Raw genomic sequence first — 20,831 nt, 5'->3', positions numbered from 1 at the left:
TTACCGTGCTTGATCAGTTGTGGATTTCAGTTATGTTCCCATCTCTGCGTGGTCAAAAGAAATGGTCCATTGCGCCAAAGTTTTTGGTAATAAATCTAAAAACCAATTGTTTCTTCATTTCTTGTGTCTTTTATTCATAAACTATAACTTAATTTCATGCACTCCAAGTTTCACTTTGAAGTCATAGAGTCTGCTCCCTCCCAAAGAACGTGCATGGGCATAATTTTCATCCAATCACTATTCAGTTGGAATTTTCCATGCCCTTCCTTCGCTGTAAGGTATGTCAAGTTCCTACTGCATTTATGTGCAACTGACCCGCAACATGTTATAATTGTTCCTAATCAGTGGTACAGTTGTAACAGGCAGACCATTTAATTTTTATATAGCCTAATTATGTGGTGTCTGTTTATTCAATGATTTAACTTGCACTTAAGAACATGAGGAGACATGTTCGTCAAAGTACACATTAAATATTTTGCCTGTAAGTGACACAGTCTCAGAGTAACTTAGTGAAAACAAAAAAGTGTTACAACATTGCCACTTCTCTCCAACATTATTTTCATGCTTGTGCACAAAAATGGCGTGTCAGGTAAGAGGTTAATACTGAAGCATCAGTGTTAGAGCAGCATGTTACTGTTGTAGCTGTGGAGCTAGTTTGAACTACTTTATTTACAGTTAGCCAGTGGTTCCCTACCTACGGGTTGGGCCCCTTCAAAGGGTCACCAGATAAATCTGAGGGGTCATGAGATGATTAATGGGAGAGGAAAGAAGAAAAACAAAGTTCTCATACACAAATCTGTGTCACAATCACTATTTGGTGGAGCTGTTAACAACTCATAGACATCTGAAATATGACCTCGACTACACACTGCTTTTTGTAAGATGTCAAAAGACAAAAGGGTTGGAAACCAACAGTTTAATCTTTAATGTGTTGTATTTTAAAAGTTTGTTTTATTATCCATTGTGTAAAATCTTCATCTGAAAAGTAACTAAAGCTGTCATATAAATGTATAGAGTAGAGAGTATAATATTTCCCTCTGAAATGTAGTGGAGTGAAGTTTAGAGTAATAACAAATGGGAATACTAAAGTTAAGTAATGCAAGTAACTCAAAACTCTACTTAAGAACAGCACTTAGTTTCTTCCCACCCCATATCCTTTTGAGGGCTGTAAAAACAGGAAAAAAAACACACATTGCTAAAATACATGTTCTTAGGGTTGCATCTTATGACTGTGGCTGTGGCAAATACACAATACAGTCATTGATAAAAGTCGTGTATCGAGGGAAACAAAGTAGAGAATGACACTATTAGCACTGCTGAGGACACTAACAACTGCTGAAAACTGTGTTGAACACTGCAGCTGACTGAGCCCTCAAGGATACCCACTGTCATCTGTGTTCACAGTCAAATCTCGAGTCAACAATTCTTTTTATACCCACACACGACGATGCTCCGCTGCCTTCTGCGCCTCAACCAGTATTGGTTAGAAAACACAAAATAAAGCAGAACTTTTATGGTTACAGATAAATTTATTGTACAACACGGCAACATCACTAGCATGCAAAGTCAGGTATGACACTAATAAGGCATTTTCTCCAAGTAAAAGCTGCCTTTGTCACTAGGTAATCCAGTTTTTAAAGTGCAAAGTTCACAGAATGGATAGATTTGACCTACAGCACTACATTTGTAAACAGATCTATTAACCAGACATGTAATGACAAAAGTAAGATTGGATTACTGTCAGTTAATATTAACATTACACTATGCAATGACAACAAGCAGATTGATAGATTTACAGTTGTTTTTTTGTTTTTTTTTCTTTCACTGCGAAAGTTGCAAGATGCTGAAAGACAATTTTACAAGTGTGGCATCACATACTGTAGGTGTCACTGGAAGGTTTAGACAGCTGCACATTGCTCTTTTAGATAGCTTGTTCTTCATTAACGTGGAAGAAGGAGTCACTGGACAAAACTGTAAACTGCGTCTGAAAGAGTTTGGTCTTGGGTCATGACAATATAGACACACATCTGCATGAATGCTCACATTGACACATGAACAAAAGACAAACATTCACTCACACACACGCAAACCTGCACTGACAAAAACGGGGTAAACATGAAGAGCGCATACATGCATACGTACAATCTGATACAACTGGCATGTGTGGACATAAATATACACACAGAGGACACTACATTGTAAAAAAAAAAAAAAAAAAAAAAGATAAAACAAATGGAACAAACTGGACTGTAACACATGACAATCAGGGACAAACCAAACACCGTCGATGGCTGCAATACATGCCACGCCCGATGCAGTTAATTCACAGAAGCGCAGGAGCGGGGGGAGGCGGGGGCGGTCTCTCACGAAGTCACGAAACTGAACCATCACAGCACCACAAACAGAGGGTACGATTCAAAACACACACACAAAAAAAGGATCTGCTACCTACAGTTGAGCCACGTTGGCCTGGCTAGTGCCGAATTATTGCCATTATACTTTGTTTCGATACCTGTGAACGTGGGAGTGTGTGTTTACGCACACACGAAATGGCTTTTAGACGTGTTCAAATCTTGCTGAAAGAGACAGACGCGCTGCTCGGAGGCGGCCGCAGCAGCTGCCTAGCGTAAAAAGACAAAAAGAGTGCAAACTCATTCCAGCACGACTCAGGGATGTAATGGCAACAACGCAGGTTTATGTCTCAAAAATTGTGGCTAGAAATGAAGTAGAAAATAACTTGTTTTTCCATCAGATGGGCTCATTAATACTTTAGCAGGACACTTTCAGACCTCACTAGTATGTTCCATTGGCCTCCAGATGATGCAGATTTCTACTGAGGGTTGTTCAGAGAGATTTTGATTTCATGTGCTGCTGGTTGCTTATTAGAGGACGAGATTTTAACAAAAAGCATCTGAATACTCACTAAGTAGCTTTCTCCCTTATCTATGGACACAATCAGTACAGTGGCAGTCTAAAATTTGAATTAATATACAGTATATATACACACAAAAACCTCCCTACTCTGTACATCAGCTTAAAGATTTTATATATTTCTCTGTATATACACATTTATATGGGAAGGAGAAAAATAAAGGATCCTTTACTGTTTTTCTAGTGATCTGATAAACGTCACGGTAAACACTTGTGAAGTTTATTGTGGCGCAGTATGTGTTTCAGACTGAGTGACATCGTCTGTTTTAACTTGAGTCACCTATAAGGCACACTCACTTTGGGGAGGAAAGCACGCAAATCAACAGTTATCCTTCTTTTTATACCACTGCTAAAAAACTAAATAAATATTAGAATTGAATTAGATTCAGGAAATAAATGCCCGTCATGAAAAGAAAAAGCACTTTTGGCTAACACTAAAAAGGCAAAACAAAACATTATGGTAAAGCCTTAAAACACTGAAGACAGATGTTAAGGAGCTGAGTGATACTGGAGAAGAAGGAACAGCTTTATATTTGTGTTTATCCATCCGTATTTCACTCAGACATGCCGTACTAGTGCACAGTTGCTCAAAAATACAGTTCACATACGTTCTGACTTTAAAATCGATAAACATTAAAACAAATTAAACAAATAAAAAGATCTGTTTTTTGTAATCAAGGATAGTATGGCACCTTTTAAAAGAAATGCCATTGTCAAGAATTGCAGTGCTTTTAAAATTTTCCAGTTAGAGGGCATGCAGCAGGTCAGTTCAGATAGGAAATCACTCTAAAGCAAATAAATAATTGTCAGTCTAACTTGAAAATTCCACCCAATGGAGTTCCTCCAGACATCTAACATAAACAAAGGAAATAAAAGTTTAGGCTACGGCTGCGTTTACTGACATTAGCCAGTTTGTTTTGGCTGCGATCACAGGGCAAAAAGTTAGGTTAATCATAAGAGTGGCTTGTTCTGTGGCTTGGCTTCAAACAACTGTGGTTTCTCCTCCCTCCCATCCCCTGCGGTTGTTTGATTCCACGGTCGAGTTGACTTTACAGTGAGGATCAATTTGCACCTCAGTACACCTCCTGTGACCTCAACTGTTAAAAGAGTTCTGTAACCTCGTTGTCTAATACACGCAGAGGTCCGGAAACTTCATCTCGTAGATGGGTACAGATCGACTCTGGCTTTGGCCGTAGCCTGAAGAGATGGTTCCAGATGGGCTGGGTGGGGGTCTGGGAAAAGGAAAGGAGACAAACAGCAGTCGTTATGATAATGAGTCATCATCTTCATCATCCACTTAGTTAGTATCACTGCCATCGGTGTCATTATGGCTCATTTAGAATGATTTACTGTTTCATTAAAGTACCGTCTCTTACCTGATTGTAATCTCAAAGATCTGATTCAGTTTGCTCTGCAGCAGTGTGGCCTAGACAGGACCAAAAAAAAACATGTAAGATAATATCAAAAAGCTGAAACGTAAAAAACAAACGGTTTGAAAAACATTGAAGATAAAAGGAAAATGTTTTTTTTTTTTACCCTGGCACCGCAGTGGGCAGCTATCTCCTCAAAGGGGGCTTTCTGGAACTTCTCCACCACTTGCCTCCTCCGCTCCCTCTCCTGCTCCTCCATACCCACACTGTCCACTAGAGGGAGACAGAATATAACATTTATTATACAGCATAACAGAAATTATATTCAAGTGACAACCGGTGCTTGAAGCTCATGAAAGTTAAGATTTTTTCCTGCAGTTTGTTGCAACTCATGAATATGTCAAAAGTTACCTAAACTAAATGTTATTTTCTATTGTTTCTACTACACTAGTCATACTAAATAGTGAAAGACCACAAATGTTGATGAGTGAGAGGACGTACCGATGGCATTCTTCAGGGTCTCAAATGTGATCTCCTCTGCTGGTGTCCTCTGCAGAACAGATAGAGAGCAGCAAAATGAATTAAAAAGAAGTTTGATGCAGCAATAAGGTGAATGATTGAGGGGTGCAAAGTCACACTATACTGAAATCTTCTTGAAAGCTTCTTGGTGTTGCATAATTGAGTCCTAGACCATGAAATAGCTATAAATGCTTTTTGCCTTTACCTCCTCTTTCTCTGGACTGTTTCGGGACTCCACCTCAACCTGCAGTGAGATGGTTTCCCCGATGCTCTTTCTCTTGGACAGACGGTCTTCATCTGGAAAGACAGAGCGTAGATCTTTGAATTTCTATTTTATAAAGTCAGAAAATTAAGATGTTAAAGCATATGTCCAATTGATGCATTTTTGAAAGAGTAAACTCAATCGGGATGAGGCTTCACACACACACACCATACATTAATTGTCTCATGAAAAACTGAGAAACTGAGACTTTGATGGTCTGACAAATTAATATAAAAGTTAATCAGCACCCAAAAGTGATGAAGAGTTGGAGTGAGAGATTGTCCTTCAATTCAAGGATCCTGGTTCGAGCGCGAGAGCTGGAACACTAAATCCCCACTGGTTCCAGGGGAGCAGTTCAATATAAGAATCAATAAAACACCCTGACAAAGTTCTAACAAGCTGGCGAATCAATAAACATTACAATGATTTGTTATCTTTTACTGAGAGAGGAGCATGTCACTGAGAATTACTAACATTGCCACCTTGACTTTTGAACACAATGTTACACTATAACACCAGGGATATATTGTCGGGGCTCCTTACCAGTATATTGGGGAACATAAGGCGTAGCCAGTCTCTCTGTGTTGTAACCGCTACCTCCAAGGACCTCAGTGATCTTCGACTGGAGGAACAACACATCACCTTCTACCTTATCAAGCGAGGAAGGGAGCCTAGAAAGGAGGAGGGAGTGGTGATGTATTGTTATTTTTTTATATAGGACAGGATGTTTACATATCAAGTGTAATATTGGTATGGCTGGTACATACTTGGGGTTATCAACAAAGACGTCCTCAGGCAAAAGGTAGGGACTTTCTTTCTGTCTCACCTCAATTACCTGAGGGGGAAAAGAGAGAGGCAGCACATTAACATTAAGGTTCTTGCTATTCATAAACACATACACACATATTCAAAGAAGCCCAGAGGCAGACCTCATGTATGTGCTGGCAGAAGGCTGGAACGGTGGTGAGCTGGCAGATGAGGTTGAGGTAGGCCGCGGCGAGGGCGTGAACAGCACAACGGTTAAAAACAGGCAGACCTTCGTCAGTGGACAGAGCCAGGTCCTGCACAGGAAAACAAAGAGACATCAGCAAGGATCCCTGGACTGTGAGACACCTTGTCTGAAGAATTCAGCCACACAAATATACCATAATGTCAGATATGCCTTCTTAAAATGCACTCAGGCTGTGGACTTAGTTTTTATGCATCTTGGACTGTTTTATTGTTAGTTTTAACCTCTCAACTTCAAAAATGTCCAAGTTTTTACTTATTTTTGGGTATTAATGATTGTTCTGTTGAAGTTATTTGATAAATAGTTGATTCTTTTTTACATATTTGTCTATTATGACGTATCACTGGTGTACAGAAGTGGTGGCAGATTTAAGTGACCAGGGGAGCTAAGAGAGAGCTTAACTAATAATAGCAGTTGCTGAATTTTTTTCCCCCAAACTATATATTTAGAAGTAGTTAATAGAAAATATAAATTATAATAAAATATTACATGACTGCATGCATGTGTTTCAATACCTGCAAGGCGAGTGCCAGACGAATGAGGTCTACCACCACTTCTTCGTTGGCCAGCTCCACGCTGAGTAGACCCAACAAGGCGAAGAGGGTCTCGTAGTGCTGCTGACCGCTGCTCTCCTCCTTACAGCCCAGGTAGATGTGTCGGTACAGCTGCTGGCCGTGCTGTGAGTGGAGGATGCACAAGGAGACAGTGGAGTCAAGAGAGGCAGTCAGTCATAGAGGGTACTCCAGAGTTTAAGTACTCTAGTTTTTATGTAGTGAGTGTACTTCACAAATGTAAATTCTTATATGGTCAATAAAAAGTTGAGATACATATTTTGATGTGTGACTGAATCTTTCATTTGTGATGACTGCTGAGACACCAAATTCATCTGGACTTTGTATTGAATTCCAGTGGTAGATGCAGGATGTGACTTGTACCTTTTTCATGAATAAGTTGTCCTGTCTGGAGCACTTGTCAACTTTGAGCTTCAGCACTGAAATGTCCGTAATAATGCTGCAGAGAAAAGTGAAGCACAGGTTGGTTAAGTCTAACAAACCCGAGCTCCAACACACCACAAACATGTTCCCCTGCAGATGCACACAAACACGGCCACACACCTTATGTTGGAGAACTTGGGCCTGTTGTCGTGCCTGTCAATGAGACCGAGAAGGATTTGGAGCACCAGCAGCCGAACCTCTGGGTCCTCGGTTAGAGAGAAAGACAGAAGCGGCTCCAGGAAAGAGCTGGGCAGTGCTGTCAGCATGTTGGTGGTCTGGAAACCCGCCGTCACCTGAGATGTTGAGAAGCACAGGAATGCAGACCACAGATAATTTCACATGATCTAAGGGTTCATCAGCAGCCCATTCGCCTCTGGCTGCCTACTTTTAAATCTGAGCACCACAACATTTCTGGAGTTTGGGGAGAAAGTCTAATGAGGCTAAACAGCACTATGTACATGATGTTAATCTGTGGCAGCAATTCTGATATTTCACTTTGCTTACATAAATGAAGATACTTTCAAATGTACAAAAGATTAAAGGCTGAGCCACAGGCTTGTTTTCAGTTTGGGATTCGACTGAGCATTGGGTTTTTGAACAAAATGCTAATTCCTGTTAGCCCTGGCAACCTGGATCGATGGATGCTTCCATAAACAGATTTGGGGTTGATATTGGTTTAAAAATAACGTCACTGGTGCAAACATCCTTTAGCTGGTGAGAAGAAAAATGTGAAGGCAAGCAGAAGTGCAAATATCAGATTTATAAATTTAGGTAGAATAAAGAAAGAATTGAGATGTGAAGTGTCACTCTGACTTACAGGAACTGACCTCCTGTCTACAGTGATAGCACTGTGATAAGAACAACTAGCAGTACTGTTCATCTTAAAATTATAAAATATGTACTGGTAACACAGTGAGGTACTGAGGACCCTATCACACTCTCTTTCTCACTGTCACCTCCAGTGCACCTCATGCTATTTTTGTCATCTATCCCTGGTTCAAAAGGTGTTCATCACCATTTGCGTTGCATCTCCAAGTTAATAAAAGAGCCAAATTTTTAAAATATTCTAAATTAATGGTAATAATGCAAGAATGCAGACTTACCTGGACCAAGGATTTAAGTAACATAACTTGAATCATCCTGGTACCCTCAGGCCTGAAGATGAAAGAGCAAATTAAGATTCAAATTCTAACCACACAACCACACAGATTTATTTACAAAGCACTGTTGGTTGAGGGATGGAATAAGGTAAATATCTGTCATGGATACAAACAAAGAGAAAACATTTTGCATTGTGGGATATTTGTGGGTAACCTACCCAGAGCCTGTAGAGGGCAGAACGGGGTGAATTCCAGGGACAGGGATCTTGCCCATGATGAAGAGCATGACCTCTGACCTCTGGTAGGTTGGCAAAGTGTTGGCAAATGAACCTGAAAGAGAGATACAGGACGGGGAAAGGGATGAGTATCAGATAGATAAGGAATGGGATTTGGAGCGAAGAAAAACAACAAGCAATAGAGAAACGGATGTGTGGAATAAGAGGAAAAAAGAAATGAATACTAGTACATGTACACACACAGACACACACACACACACACACACACACACACACACAGATATAAACACAGACACAGACAGGGTGAACATAAACAGCATAGACAAAATGATTCAGTCCAGGAGCCTGTCAGAAAATCCTCCTACATACACACACACACACGCGCGCGCACGCACACGCACGTGCACATGCACACACACAATCTGTCTCAGACACACCACCGACAGACTCACCAATGGTCCTGATAACTGCCTCCTGCAGCTGCCTCTCCTCATGAGCTTTGATGATCTTGGTGCCGATGTTGGTGCTGCCGTCATAGGAGCCGGTCAACTCGTAGTCCACACTCAAGCGGAGCTGCCGCAGCAGAGTGTTGAACACCTCCAACACTGTCGGCCCTACACATAGACACACACAAACACAAAATGAATAATAAAAAGACAAGTCACCCCAAAATTAATATTAACATCTGATGTGTCAGCCAGTAGAGCACGTAGTGAACAAGACTTCTCACCTACAGAGCCGCTGGCTGCGATGGCGGCTGCCTCCAGTAAAACTTCCACTATCCCAGCTCGCACTGTGGCTGAATTCTTGCTGTTAGCATCCAGATGACCGAGAAGCTGCTGGATTACTAAGTGAGAGTGCTGAGACTAAAAGAAGTAGAAATAAACAGAAGTAGGAGAATGGTACATAACAGTAAGTCATTGAACCAGATAGCAAACTAAAAGCAGTGAGCCGAGTTGAGTTACAGCTGTGAGAAGAAGAGCTGATGCCCAAATGACATCTGCAAACATCTCTCAGTCGTTTTTCAACTATTTTTGGCTGTAAACAAGTGAGAACTCTGAGAATATTGGAGCATGTTTCTACTGTGCGCTCCTAAGGCATGTCAGAACCACTTAAAAATGAATAAAACAAGGTAAAGTTTAAAACACACAAAATGTTTCAGGATTTCATTCCATTTGTCCGTGGACATGAGGTCAACAGAGGCGCTATTTCACTCACCTGGATGGAGTACATGATGATTTTGAAGCAACGCACTGCAAAGGTTTTCCCCTCCCATAGAGAATGGTTATCTAAGTGCCTGTGGGAACACAGACAGAAGGAGGAGAGGGACAGGGAGGATACAGAAGATGTAATTATACCGCGCCAGTGGTGATGGAAAACAGAAAGGGATAGAGAGCAAATTTGACCCAAATGTGACTCCATGTGTATCTTTTCTTACATTTTAAGAAAAATGTAAACCTTAACAGAAGAGTAGACATAGAGGAGAGTTGCTTATGTGATAAAAATGTAAAGAGACACAATAGTGACGAATTATAATGTTGAATGTATAATTTAGAGACACCTCAACACTTAATTCTTATCTTTTATCACTGAATGTAGTCAGAGTGTTTATGCTAAAGAGCAGGATGTCAAAATCCATCAAATGTGATCAAGGTCATTACCGCTGAAGAGAGGAAACCTGCATTTGCGAGGCGAGCATAGAGTGAGACAGATTACTAGAGCGTGAACCAGACAGAAACAAGGACAGTGATGGATGGACGAGAGCTGGACTCACACAGCACCTGACAACTGAGATGAATTGAAGGGAAAATTGAGAGAAAACTGAAAATGGAAAGATCAAGGGTGTTGAAAAGAAACTGAAATTAAATACTGAACAAGAAAATGGTAACTCGAGTTGCGCTCGGAGAGATTCTGGAGTTCAGATAGATCAATAAAGGCTTCAAGTTGTAATCCTTAAGATTTTCATGAAATCAAACCCTGTTTCTGAAACTATTCATGGTCAACTTTTTTAAAAATCAATAGCCTTTAAATGTAATTATTTCGTTACAATCTCTCTGTATAGTAGTTTCCTTAACACACACACACACACAAAAGGGATTCACAGGAAACAATGCAGCATGTAATATAAAATTACTGTTTGTAATTGTATTTCATTGATATCAGCCTCATTGCTATAGTCCAATCAGAATTGTATTAGGTTACTGCTAACCAACATTTACCGCTCCAGCTTCACATTAAAAATATTCAACTGGGGGCATTTCAATGTTTAGGGGTTAAGATGTCAACCAGGAACTGCAAAATCCCTGGTTTGTGCATTTCTCTCTCTCTCAAAAGGCATAAAATGACCATCATTTTTCTTTAAAACATGGAGTGGCTTTTATGGTGAAGCGGTCCCAGGAAACTCAAGGTCAACGAGGATAGCGCTGACCACAATCCTTCAATCAAAAATGTTTCTACAAAACTAGACAATGGTCTTTTTCTGCATTTTCATCAGTTTTGAAATGTTGCAGAGATAAACGGAATAAGAGGGAAAAGCTACAGTGAGATGTTGGATGAAGAGCTGCAAGCGACATGCTGTACACATCCAGCATCTCAGCAACCAACTTTTACTATGACTTGTTGATTTGTGGAAAACAACATGTGCTGCGCGCAGCATGAAATCACATTCAGATTGGTTACAATTGTTAATGATCGATGTCAACTTGAGATTTTTTCGGTTGCACTGTTATCAGATACACCAGTTGCTCTTCTGTTGTATTTCAGAGAAAGTAGCTGCATGAGGAGTGTTTGCTTTAGTATTATCTTGCATTTTCCGTTCCCATCAGTAACCGTGGGTGTCACCAAATCAACCAGGATTGAAATCTTAAGGATTACTAACTTTAAAAGTCCCTGAAATTGTATATGTTGATATATTTCCAACTCTCCTGTGCATTTTAAAAATGTTTTTGAGGAAAATTTTAAAATTTGATAGCCAGTAAACTGTTTAACTATAAAAAAAAAAATCAATATATTTCTGCAGGTTAGCAGTCCTAGCTGTGTTCTGTTTCCTGCAAGCACATGGTTCACATTTAATCTATTGTATTTCTCAGCAGATCTCTGAACTCATGTTGCTATAACTTCAATTAACATCATAGACATCCAGCTGTTCCAACTATATTCATTACTACAGTATAAAGGAGGAATGATTATAAACACTAGCTGAGAAAGAAGTCAAGGGGGGAAATGAATGAATAGGTAGATACAAAACAGGTAAAATTTAAAATGAAAAGTGAACTCAATAAAGAAAGCATTGATGTCAAGGACGCTGGCAGATAGAGGCAGATGAGCACATGCAATGAAAGAGAATGACTGAGACAGATCAACACTACATTTCAAGACAAACAGTTGAGCTGAATTGATTCAAATAAGAGAGAAAGAGAAAGCGAGAGATGGATGGACGGACAGACGACTAACATTAAAAAAAAGCTAATCTCACAGAGGACCAGGCTCAGAGACATTCAAAGTTAAATTAAAACATCATAAAAGATGACACAACAAGCCCGATAAAGTTGTTGAAAGAGCATGGCGTCGGTAATATCTCGTCAGAAAAGTATAATCTTGCAAGGCAGATTCTGCTGTAAATACAGTAATAATGCACAATTAAAATGTCCCATTAGCAAATCATGCACTCACATCAAGTCAGGAACAAATAAGTAACCTTGCGTTGACCTTGTCGTGCCCCCCTCGGGCAAATCAGCTAAAAATGCCGCAACAGAGCCCTGACATTTATCCTTCCCCTCGGGTTCAGTCAATACGTCAAAAAAAATCAACAAATGCATCAAAGCAGCAAATCACAAAGAGAAGACAGATCTTGTAAATAAGAGTAGTTTGTGGGGTTGTCTCACATTAGCACGGGTGTGACGGCATTCTTGATGTTGCCGTAGGCGGCTCGTCCCAGCAGCTCCCTGAAGCAGCGCTCTGTCAGCTCCACCGGGCTTTCCTTCTCCTTCTCTGACGCCTGCAGCGGAGAGGGGGAGCGGCTGGAAGGGAGCAATGCAGGTGAGACAGCAGAAGACGTAGAGGGGAGGAAAGAGTAGGGAGGAGGCGAAGAGAGAGGGGAAGGAGGAGGAGGGGGAGGGGGGAAGAGGAGTAGAGACAGCGTGAGAGAAAATGGAGCAAAGAGGCAAGAGTTTGAAATCAATTTGATCTAATAACATTAACATTTCCACAAAGGCTCTGTTTCTAACACAGAAACACTCTGGACTGCTGCGTCACTGCAGCCTGCGCTCCTGAGGTGACTTGTCCTTCTGCAGTTTGTCTGCAGTAAAAAATGACTGACTGTGTTGCCTGTCCTGTGTGTAGGCATTTGTATATGTGTACTGCACATCTGTTATCACCACAGGGGGACATGGGAGGTCATGTGAGTGTGTGTGTGTGGGCACTTATACTGTGTCCAGCCTTTCTTTGTTCTCATGCATATTTAAAAACATCCGCTATAACTCTATCTTGGTCATGACTAGCCTTGGGTGGTCCACCAATGATGACATTATTTATTAACAGCCTAACTTTTTCATCTTGGCTGCTGCTGCTATGGAGGGAGTGTGACTTCCTGCCTCTCAGTTCATCGTCTAACTTAACTCGAAACCAAAAGAGACCCTGAGATTTTAGAGGCAAATGTAAAACAGCAAAACCAAGCCAAGTACAGAATTCATTATACTGTAAATGAATCATGAGATTTTTCACCTCAGTGCAACAAAGGTGGAAAACTCCAGCCAACTCCTGTTATTTAATCCTCAGAGACCTGTGTGGGCGTCTGTGCCCTCGGCCGACATTGCTGTCTTTCAGACACTGTAGCGAGCTCGGCTGTAAAGCTACAGTGAAGATACTGGGATCATGTGAAAATAGACGACCTAAGGCATCCATTGGTACTGACCATGTCATGCTTGTCTAGCTTGTCAGGAAGGGGGCTAATTAATGTTCCAAAGTTAAGCTAAATTTTAGCAAGGGAAAAAACTGGCATGGCCTTCTTCAAAGGGGTCCCTTGATGTCTCATCTTAAGATATCTGAATGAAAATGGGTTCTATGGTTACCCACCAGTCTCCTCTTTACAAATATGCCCACTTTATGCTAATCCCGTGCAGTATGAATGTGTTATTTTTGAATATTTCTGCATACTTTGGTCCCTAAACAGTCTTGGAATTGCATAAATTGGGTATGACTGGAAAGCTGAGACTCTTGTGGATTTAATGATCCCAGCTCTATTCATGTTTGATGATGTTAGTCCCCATAGAAGTCATTTCATTGTAGTGAGACCAGTCTTTCAAACTTGACCTCACTGTATAAAATGACCTATTGTGACCTCGAGGATAATCACAGCCTCTTGAAACTTTCCAACCACAAACTAGAGACCAAGGGCATTAAGACGATGTATGGCTTTCCTCAGTATATTGACAGTAAGGGGGTTTCTAAGCAATATCCAGAACAGAAATGCTCGCCATCCAATCACCAATCGCCATCCAATTTCCTACAGAAATCTCCAAATGTCAAAATGTTTTGATATCAAATCACAGCATGAATTTTTCTATGGTGTTCCTTAAAGTCTTGGTGTCTTAATGTAGTATTTTGGAGGGATTTTTGACCATTATTATCGATTCTCATGTGGTCAAAATGGTTAAATTTCACAACAAATCTGTGTAACAAATGGTATCAACCCAAAAATTGCTGCAACAACTTATGAGACATAACTGAGCCATAATGGGAGTGGTCATTATATACTTCCTCATAATGTTCTAAGCCCTTATGCAATTACAATTACAATTCAATGGGCTTTATTGGCATGAAAGTTTCAAGAACAATGTTGCCAAAGCATCAAAATAAACTTTCAAAATTTGAATAGGCACCTAACCAAAACACAATGTTTATTACAAATTTGTGACTAGAAAAACACTTCTATGTGGCATATACTGTTGACATGCTATCTCCCCCTAAAGGTGCCCTGTTCTAAAGACTAAAATGGGTCTACAGTGGGTCTCTAAGGGTTAAAGGTTTAGCATGTTTGTTAAGCAGAAAGTCACTCTCATTGACCCATGTCTAGCGAAACGTGCATCTTTAATACCTACTTAATTCTGAGGTCATATTGGTATCCTCTCTGTGCACGGCTTTAACTAATGATTTGGAAACTCCTAAGGAAGTGGTTGGCATAAGAAGAGATCTGCAATTAGCTAATTGTCTGTGGATAATGGATATTCTATCACATGTTCACCACATTGCAGTAGAAGCTAATTTTGTGTCCGTATATTGCCGGCTTTTTGTTCGCATTGCCTGACAAAACCCTTCACAGTTGGAAACATTACATCAATAAAGCCATTTTATGGGAGCTTGCAAATTTCAGTGTGCAGACAACCACATCAGCATTATCAGTATCTGAAAGCTTACTTGGCTACTGCAATCTGCTCTCATCAAATAAATCACACGTGCTGTACAAATTCTGCTTTGTGATTCCAAATTTTAAACGCTTACTGTTAACTATTGTGAAAAACAAGCAAGTTATACAAAAGTCTTTGACGTGTGTTAAATGCATGTTTAATGTCAGCACTGTTTCAGTTTAAATTTTCTGCAGAGGCGATGTCTGGAGGAAAATTGCTTGGGGAACATAACACCTTTTCAGGCAACAGCATATGACATTTACAACAATCAATCATGCTGGTACTTGTTGGTAAAAGAGCCAAGATAAAGCTTCTTTAGAAATCTATAAATAACTGCTCTATTAAAAAAAAATGTCTCAACTGCCAAAAGGCTGTGTCTGAACTTGATCTTTAAATGAACTTGTACATGTGTACGGGGATTAATGTAGAGAAAATGCACCATCTGTGAGTTTAATTAGTCTCTGCACTGACTGCTGTGGACTGTATGGCTGGCAATGAGTGGCTAAACTCAATGTGAGGAGGAACAGAGGATACACAGCAGGGGCAAGCTTCATAATACACACAGAGCGGAGGGAAGCCGAGAGGGAAATGTGTTTCTCGGTTGGATTGTGTCCGTCTCTGTCACTTTCTGTCCATCTGTCTCTTTTTCAATAACCTCCCCATTTCCATCACTCTGTTTTCTATTATCCGCCCTCCACCCAATCATCCGATGTTCCTCTTGCTGCCCTCCCCTTTTGCTCTCCTAACCTTCAGATCTCGGCATTGACGTCAAAGTGAATTTCAACATGTGGAATACTGCCAAGACTGGGAGGCTCCAGACTCTGCAACTCTTGCACTATTTCTGTTAATGCTTCCCCCCCCCCCCCCCCCCCCCCACACACACCCCTTTTAGTGCTCTCCCTCTTTGTCTTTCAATTTTCTCTCTCTACCTCCTGGTGTTTTTGTCCTTGGGTGCTGCAGGTGGGAGAACAGACGTCCATAAGGGGAACAGAGCTGTCAGTGGATTCACTCAGTGATGATAATGATGATGAACGACATGGGTGATGGCTGACTCGACTGCCAGGACAAATATGGCCTAACATAAGACAAACAGCGTCAGTAGGCTACAGCACAGTGGCTCTGGACTGTGTGACAAGAGGCACGGCGGGTCAACACTGACCCATTTTGCCTCATCAACTTTCTCACCACATGTTAAATGGCACAGCCTGGCCTGCTGTAAGAGGATGATACGGTAACACCTGGGACATATTAGGATTTGTAGTTTTTGCAAGTCACTTGGCCTTTACAAACCACAAATTATGAAATACGCACAATAAAATACCACTATACAGTATATCAGTATAAATCATAACCTAATAATAATAATAGATGGCCAAAGTCAAACTGAAACTGCAGGATTCTACTCCAGAAGTAGGAAAACCTCATTAAAAATCCCATTGAATCCCATTAGCCTGTTTTGGGGGCCGGCCTTTATTTGTTCATGTCGACCACACACACCCAGCCATTATCAGAGACTCAGCTTTTAATTGACTACTTGTCTTTTATCTGAGGATATACATATGAAACAAATCAACCAGCACTCACCTCTCTGTGCGCTCTCCACTCTGCAGGTTGAAAAGCAGAGAGGGGACGATCTTGTCCATGTGCTGAGGGTCCCAGATGTTGGCCTGAAGCTCATCATTCACAGTCTTCCTCACCACACCCTGCAGACCCTTGATACCTGCCATCCGGATCCTGTAGGCAACAATCACAGACAGACAGCAGGAGTCATGTGAGTGGTAACTGAATCTATAAATGGATGATTATATTTAAGAAATCTTTTTTTTGTGTGTGTCTACTTTTTAGTCTGTATCCTTCAGAGTTTCAGTTATTTCTGCAAGGCTACATTTAACTGTTCAAAGACGTCACTTTGTCTATTTTCAGCAGATGAGATCAAGATTTCTTTTAAAAGGATTTCACTTAATAAAAGTCCAGGGGCAGAGGTAGTCTAAAAATAAGACTTATTGAAGTCATCTAAAAACAATCATAAGATTAATAATAAAAGAAAATTCTGCCTCCTGCTCAATCAAGCATCTGTCCACTCACTTTGTGCGGATGTCAGGGTCCTCGAAGCTGGAGTGGCACATCTCACTGAAGCGTGACACAAAGAAGTCATAACTGCGGTGGTACGATGGCGTATCCTCCTCTATGTTGGCAAACTTCACAAACTGAGAAGGGTAAAAAAAGAAAATACATTTTTAGATCAACCAGAAACTATTGTACAACTCCAGAGATTTACAGTAGTAAGTCTGTTACTCAAAAGCCAAAGTTTATTAAGAGGTTTTTTTTTTTCAATTTCATTAAGCACTCTTTAATGAAATAACCCTTAATCCCCATGGTGAATATCTCCTGAATTAATATCAAACCATAGCACCAAAACATCTCATTAAGAGTGAAAAGCACAGTGCAGAGGGGGGCTCTCCCACTGGGCCACAAAATGCCGCCATTTAAACACGCTGACATTTAGCTTCACAGCACTCTCCAATTAATAAATTATTGACTGGATTTCTTTAGAAACAAGACAGAGGAGGATAAAGCAAGAATTATATGATAAAGATTCAGTAAAGCAGATGATAATCAAAATTACAGGTGGGATCGGTGCATTAAGGCTTGTAACAGTAGGATTTATGTAGAAACAGAACATCTGATGAGTACCCTGGTGAATCTATTTCCTGTGTACAAAATTCATTTTTGGAGTGGTTTTGAAATTAAATGAAGTACCCTTCAGCAAATTAAATGTAGGGAACCCAGAATTGCTCCACAGCTACTCAGCTGCTGCTGCAAGAAAAAATTACTGCAGTGGTTGATACCTGAAAGCTGCCCAGTATTATTATTGGTAGAAGTACTGGGCAGCTTCCAGGTATTAATGTATCAACTCTGTGTCTGCTGAAATGGCCTCTCTGTCTGATGGACAGCTTAAAGTATAGGTCTAACACCACAAGTGATGGAGGGCTGAGAGTATAAAAGGGTTTTGTTGCAACTGTAGTCGACACCAGAAGAAACTGAACCCTGCTTTAAGTCTTTTCTATCACAGACCAATCCGTAAAAGTAACAGTGAGCTGACACAAACATTAAGTCATGTACTGGTGTGTTGAAGAGCCGGTTCTAGTTTGACAGACCTTGGCGGTACAAGGTTTTAGGTCACAGAAAGTGAGTGTGAGAAAACCTTGAGTCCTGTGGTGATAAATTCTTTAATCTTCTCCTGTCACCTCTCTCTGACACCGTTCTGCTTCAGATGAGACATACAGTGCGCACTAAAAAGGGAAAAATAAAGACAGGCTGCTCTGCGGTAGTTGCCATGCGAACATACTGTGTTTGTTTGCACAGAAAAATACAGTCTATGTATAGTTCTGTGTGTGAAGATGCTCAGGCTTTTGTCTGTTCCGAGGGTATGCTAAGACTGAACAATTACAGCAAAACTAATCCCAATCAATATCTTCACAATGTTCAACAAAAGCCATTTTGACTGCAACACTTAAAATTAGCAGATAAAGACAGAAATCCTCCATCACTAATTGTGGTAAATAGCACTTTGATGCACAATTAATTATGTGTATATGTTTATGAGTGCATCAGCACATGGCCTTACTTTTTGTCCTAAATACACAACCATGAGTGTGTGTGAGAGAGATTGACAGCAGGAAGATTATGCGTGAGATGCTGGCATGTCTCGTCAATCTATGTAAAGATAACTGCGGAGCTTTGTCAATGTGGTCTGCAGCTAATCTGATTTCCTTCACGTGTCCTCTGCTGACCTGGCCAACAGCGTTGATAGCTGCTTCCCACATCAGAGGATATACTCATCACTCCCCACTCCCTCGCTGAGCTCTGATCTTCCTCAAATACTAAAGCAGTTTTCCTCTCAAGGTTAACATCTCTTACTTTGCGCCATCGTTTCAGGACAGGAAATCCACCCCTGTCAACTTTTGATTAGATAATGCGACTAAATCCACTGAAATGGGTAGAGTTTGATGCGGCAGAAAAGCTTAGAAACGAAGGCACATTAGACACATTAGTGACCAACAGTTTGAGTGTGTTGGTACTTATCTAAATTTATATCAGCAAAACAAACTATCTCAGTGTTTTTACGATTCTTGAGACCAAAAATGATGGCTTTCCATGTTTTTTTGCCTATTAAATTATATTTAGAGCACAAAGTTATCTGTGTTTGGCTTTTGCAGTAAATTGCGACTGTAAATCCTTAGAAAATCTACCTTAAATCAAGTCAAGAAGACATCAAATGAAACAAGGTTGGATAGTGCATTTGCTCTCTCCCTGAAAACTTCTGAGACTTAAAAAGTTAAAAGGTTAAATCCATCACTTGGACAATTGTTAATTATCACAGTGGCGTAATTTTGTTGTAAATTATTTCACACTATAGTTTCACCAAACTCCATACATCATATTTCCAACTGAAAATAATTAAATGTTACTCCTACAAAGCAATATAGTCCTTGAACAGCAGCTAACGATTATTTGTATGCGCTTTGGTTTGGTCCTTTGTTGCTGCAAAAACTTTTTAAAAAAAAGTGATGTGACGATCCTGGAGACTCACCGAGTTGGTTCCCAGGATCTGCAGGCTGGGTTTGTCCGACTCCAGCAGCTTGCGCACCATCTTGAGGAAACTCTCCACAAACAGGTTGATGCTCTGGCAGTGGCAGGCCATCAGCAGCTGGTCCAGGGCTTCCATCGCTATGCACACATACCTGAACAGGAGAAGAGAGACACAGGGACATATGGATGACATCATTAACCCTATAGGTAAATATAATGTCCCTGGATATCTTATATGGACACTGAAATAAATTCATATACTTGAGATAAGTAAATGCACCCAGCAACAGAAATCAAAAAGGTAATAAGCTCTGCCAGACAAACTCTGGAGATTCACATATTGAGCAGATTTCCGCTGGACTGTGCCAAGTGTAAATGTAATCTGTACAGGGTGTTTGCATTGGCGCAGTGCCTCCTAGTCATGAGTCATATAAGACAACAACTTCTGTGCTATATAAAAGAAAGTACAGACTGTACAGAAACATCACCATCGATGACTCTACATAAGTCATGTTGTTTTTGTTGAAAAGAGACAAACTCAAATCCCCATCTACTCAGCTACTTTGCACAGAATGCACAATGAATTATTAATTATACATTAGAAAGAAAAGTGTCACTTATACATAAACTCTGGGTTTAAATGCGACGGCATATTTTAACGGTTCACTAACCAGATAGCATGTGCGACACATGTGGCATGTTTCCTACTAAATAGACCTATAAGGGTATTTATAAACCTTAATCTTCAGCTCTTTCATAGACTATCAGGGTAAATCTCTGAGATGAAAAGCTGTTACATGCGCCATTTTTCCTATTACGTTATATCAAGCTGAACTTAAATCACTTAAGTTAATGTGTGGCAGAGAATAAAAAAAATACACAAAATGTACAAACAGTTTTTGCTGAAGTTATTTCTTGAAGACTATTTTGTGTGGCAACTGACTAGCGATGCTCACCCGTATCTGTGTCGGGCCACGTCCCTTGACAGCCTCTCAGACAGGTACGCTCCGATACGGTCCAGCTTCTCTGGAGCTGACAGGGCGTAGAATGTAAGCTTCTCCATGTTGGCCTTCACCAGCCCATCCTAGGAGGGTGACAGAGAGAGAGAGAAAAAAAAACAGAGAGAAGAGAAAACAAAAGAAAGTTTTAGGGTCTCAATCACATGTACGGGTCAAAATTCTAAAGAAGTAGTTCGAACTAAATGAAAATTCAGTCATTCTCGCTGTCAATGGATATGTATGTGACGCCATCCACTAATCAAAGAGGGAGCTGGCTAAGACTCACAAAAAAAACAAATACATTTATTGTTCCATAAACAATTCAGAGCTAATGCAGTAGTGTGTGTACTGCACAGTACTTCTTTTCAAAACTCAAATTATAAGAGTATAACTAGATCCCTGAGTTTCACCTAC

General features: G+C 40.4%; 1 protein-coding gene across 2 annotated transcripts in view; it reads right to left on the bottom strand.

The window, feature by feature from the left end:
- Positions 1 to 1,509: 1,509 nt before the first annotated feature.
- The window catches only part of LOC122999718 (protein EFR3 homolog B), a 32,804-nt gene continuing 13,482 nt past the window's right edge, over positions 1,510 to 20,831 (bottom strand). For both annotated transcript variants that reach the window (XM_044376887.1, XM_044376888.1), the window contains 21 exons: positions 20,376 to 20,503; positions 19,421 to 19,571; positions 16,912 to 17,033; positions 16,411 to 16,560; positions 12,307 to 12,441; positions 9,641 to 9,719; positions 9,153 to 9,288; positions 8,875 to 9,036; positions 8,405 to 8,516; positions 8,190 to 8,241; positions 7,207 to 7,379; positions 7,027 to 7,102; positions 6,607 to 6,768; positions 6,012 to 6,143; positions 5,850 to 5,917; positions 5,626 to 5,753; positions 5,026 to 5,117; positions 4,803 to 4,851; positions 4,468 to 4,574; positions 4,308 to 4,357; positions 1,510 to 4,163 (listed from right to left, as the gene is read on the bottom strand). In XM_044376887.1, the coding sequence (XP_044232822.1) occupies positions 4,058 to 4,163; positions 4,308 to 4,357; positions 4,468 to 4,574; positions 4,803 to 4,851; positions 5,026 to 5,117; positions 5,626 to 5,753; positions 5,850 to 5,917; positions 6,012 to 6,143; positions 6,607 to 6,768; positions 7,027 to 7,102; positions 7,207 to 7,379; positions 8,190 to 8,241; positions 8,405 to 8,516; positions 8,875 to 9,036; positions 9,153 to 9,288; positions 9,641 to 9,719; positions 12,307 to 12,441; positions 16,411 to 16,560; positions 16,912 to 17,033; positions 19,421 to 19,571; positions 20,376 to 20,503 (2,370 nt within the window). In that variant the 3' untranslated portion in view covers positions 1,510 to 4,057. The remainder of the gene's footprint in view (positions 4,164 to 4,307; positions 4,358 to 4,467; positions 4,575 to 4,802; positions 4,852 to 5,025; positions 5,118 to 5,625; positions 5,754 to 5,849; positions 5,918 to 6,011; positions 6,144 to 6,606; positions 6,769 to 7,026; positions 7,103 to 7,206; positions 7,380 to 8,189; positions 8,242 to 8,404; positions 8,517 to 8,874; positions 9,037 to 9,152; positions 9,289 to 9,640; positions 9,720 to 12,306; positions 12,442 to 16,410; positions 16,561 to 16,911; positions 17,034 to 19,420; positions 19,572 to 20,375; positions 20,504 to 20,831) is intronic.

This window comes from Thunnus albacares, chromosome 16 (genome assembly GCF_914725855.1).
Source record: "Thunnus albacares chromosome 16, fThuAlb1.1, whole genome shotgun sequence".
Taxonomy (NCBI): domain Eukaryota; kingdom Metazoa; phylum Chordata; class Actinopteri; order Scombriformes; family Scombridae; genus Thunnus; species Thunnus albacares.
The sequence above is the reverse complement of the archived record's forward strand: the minus strand, read 5'-3'. Positions and strand labels throughout refer to the sequence as shown.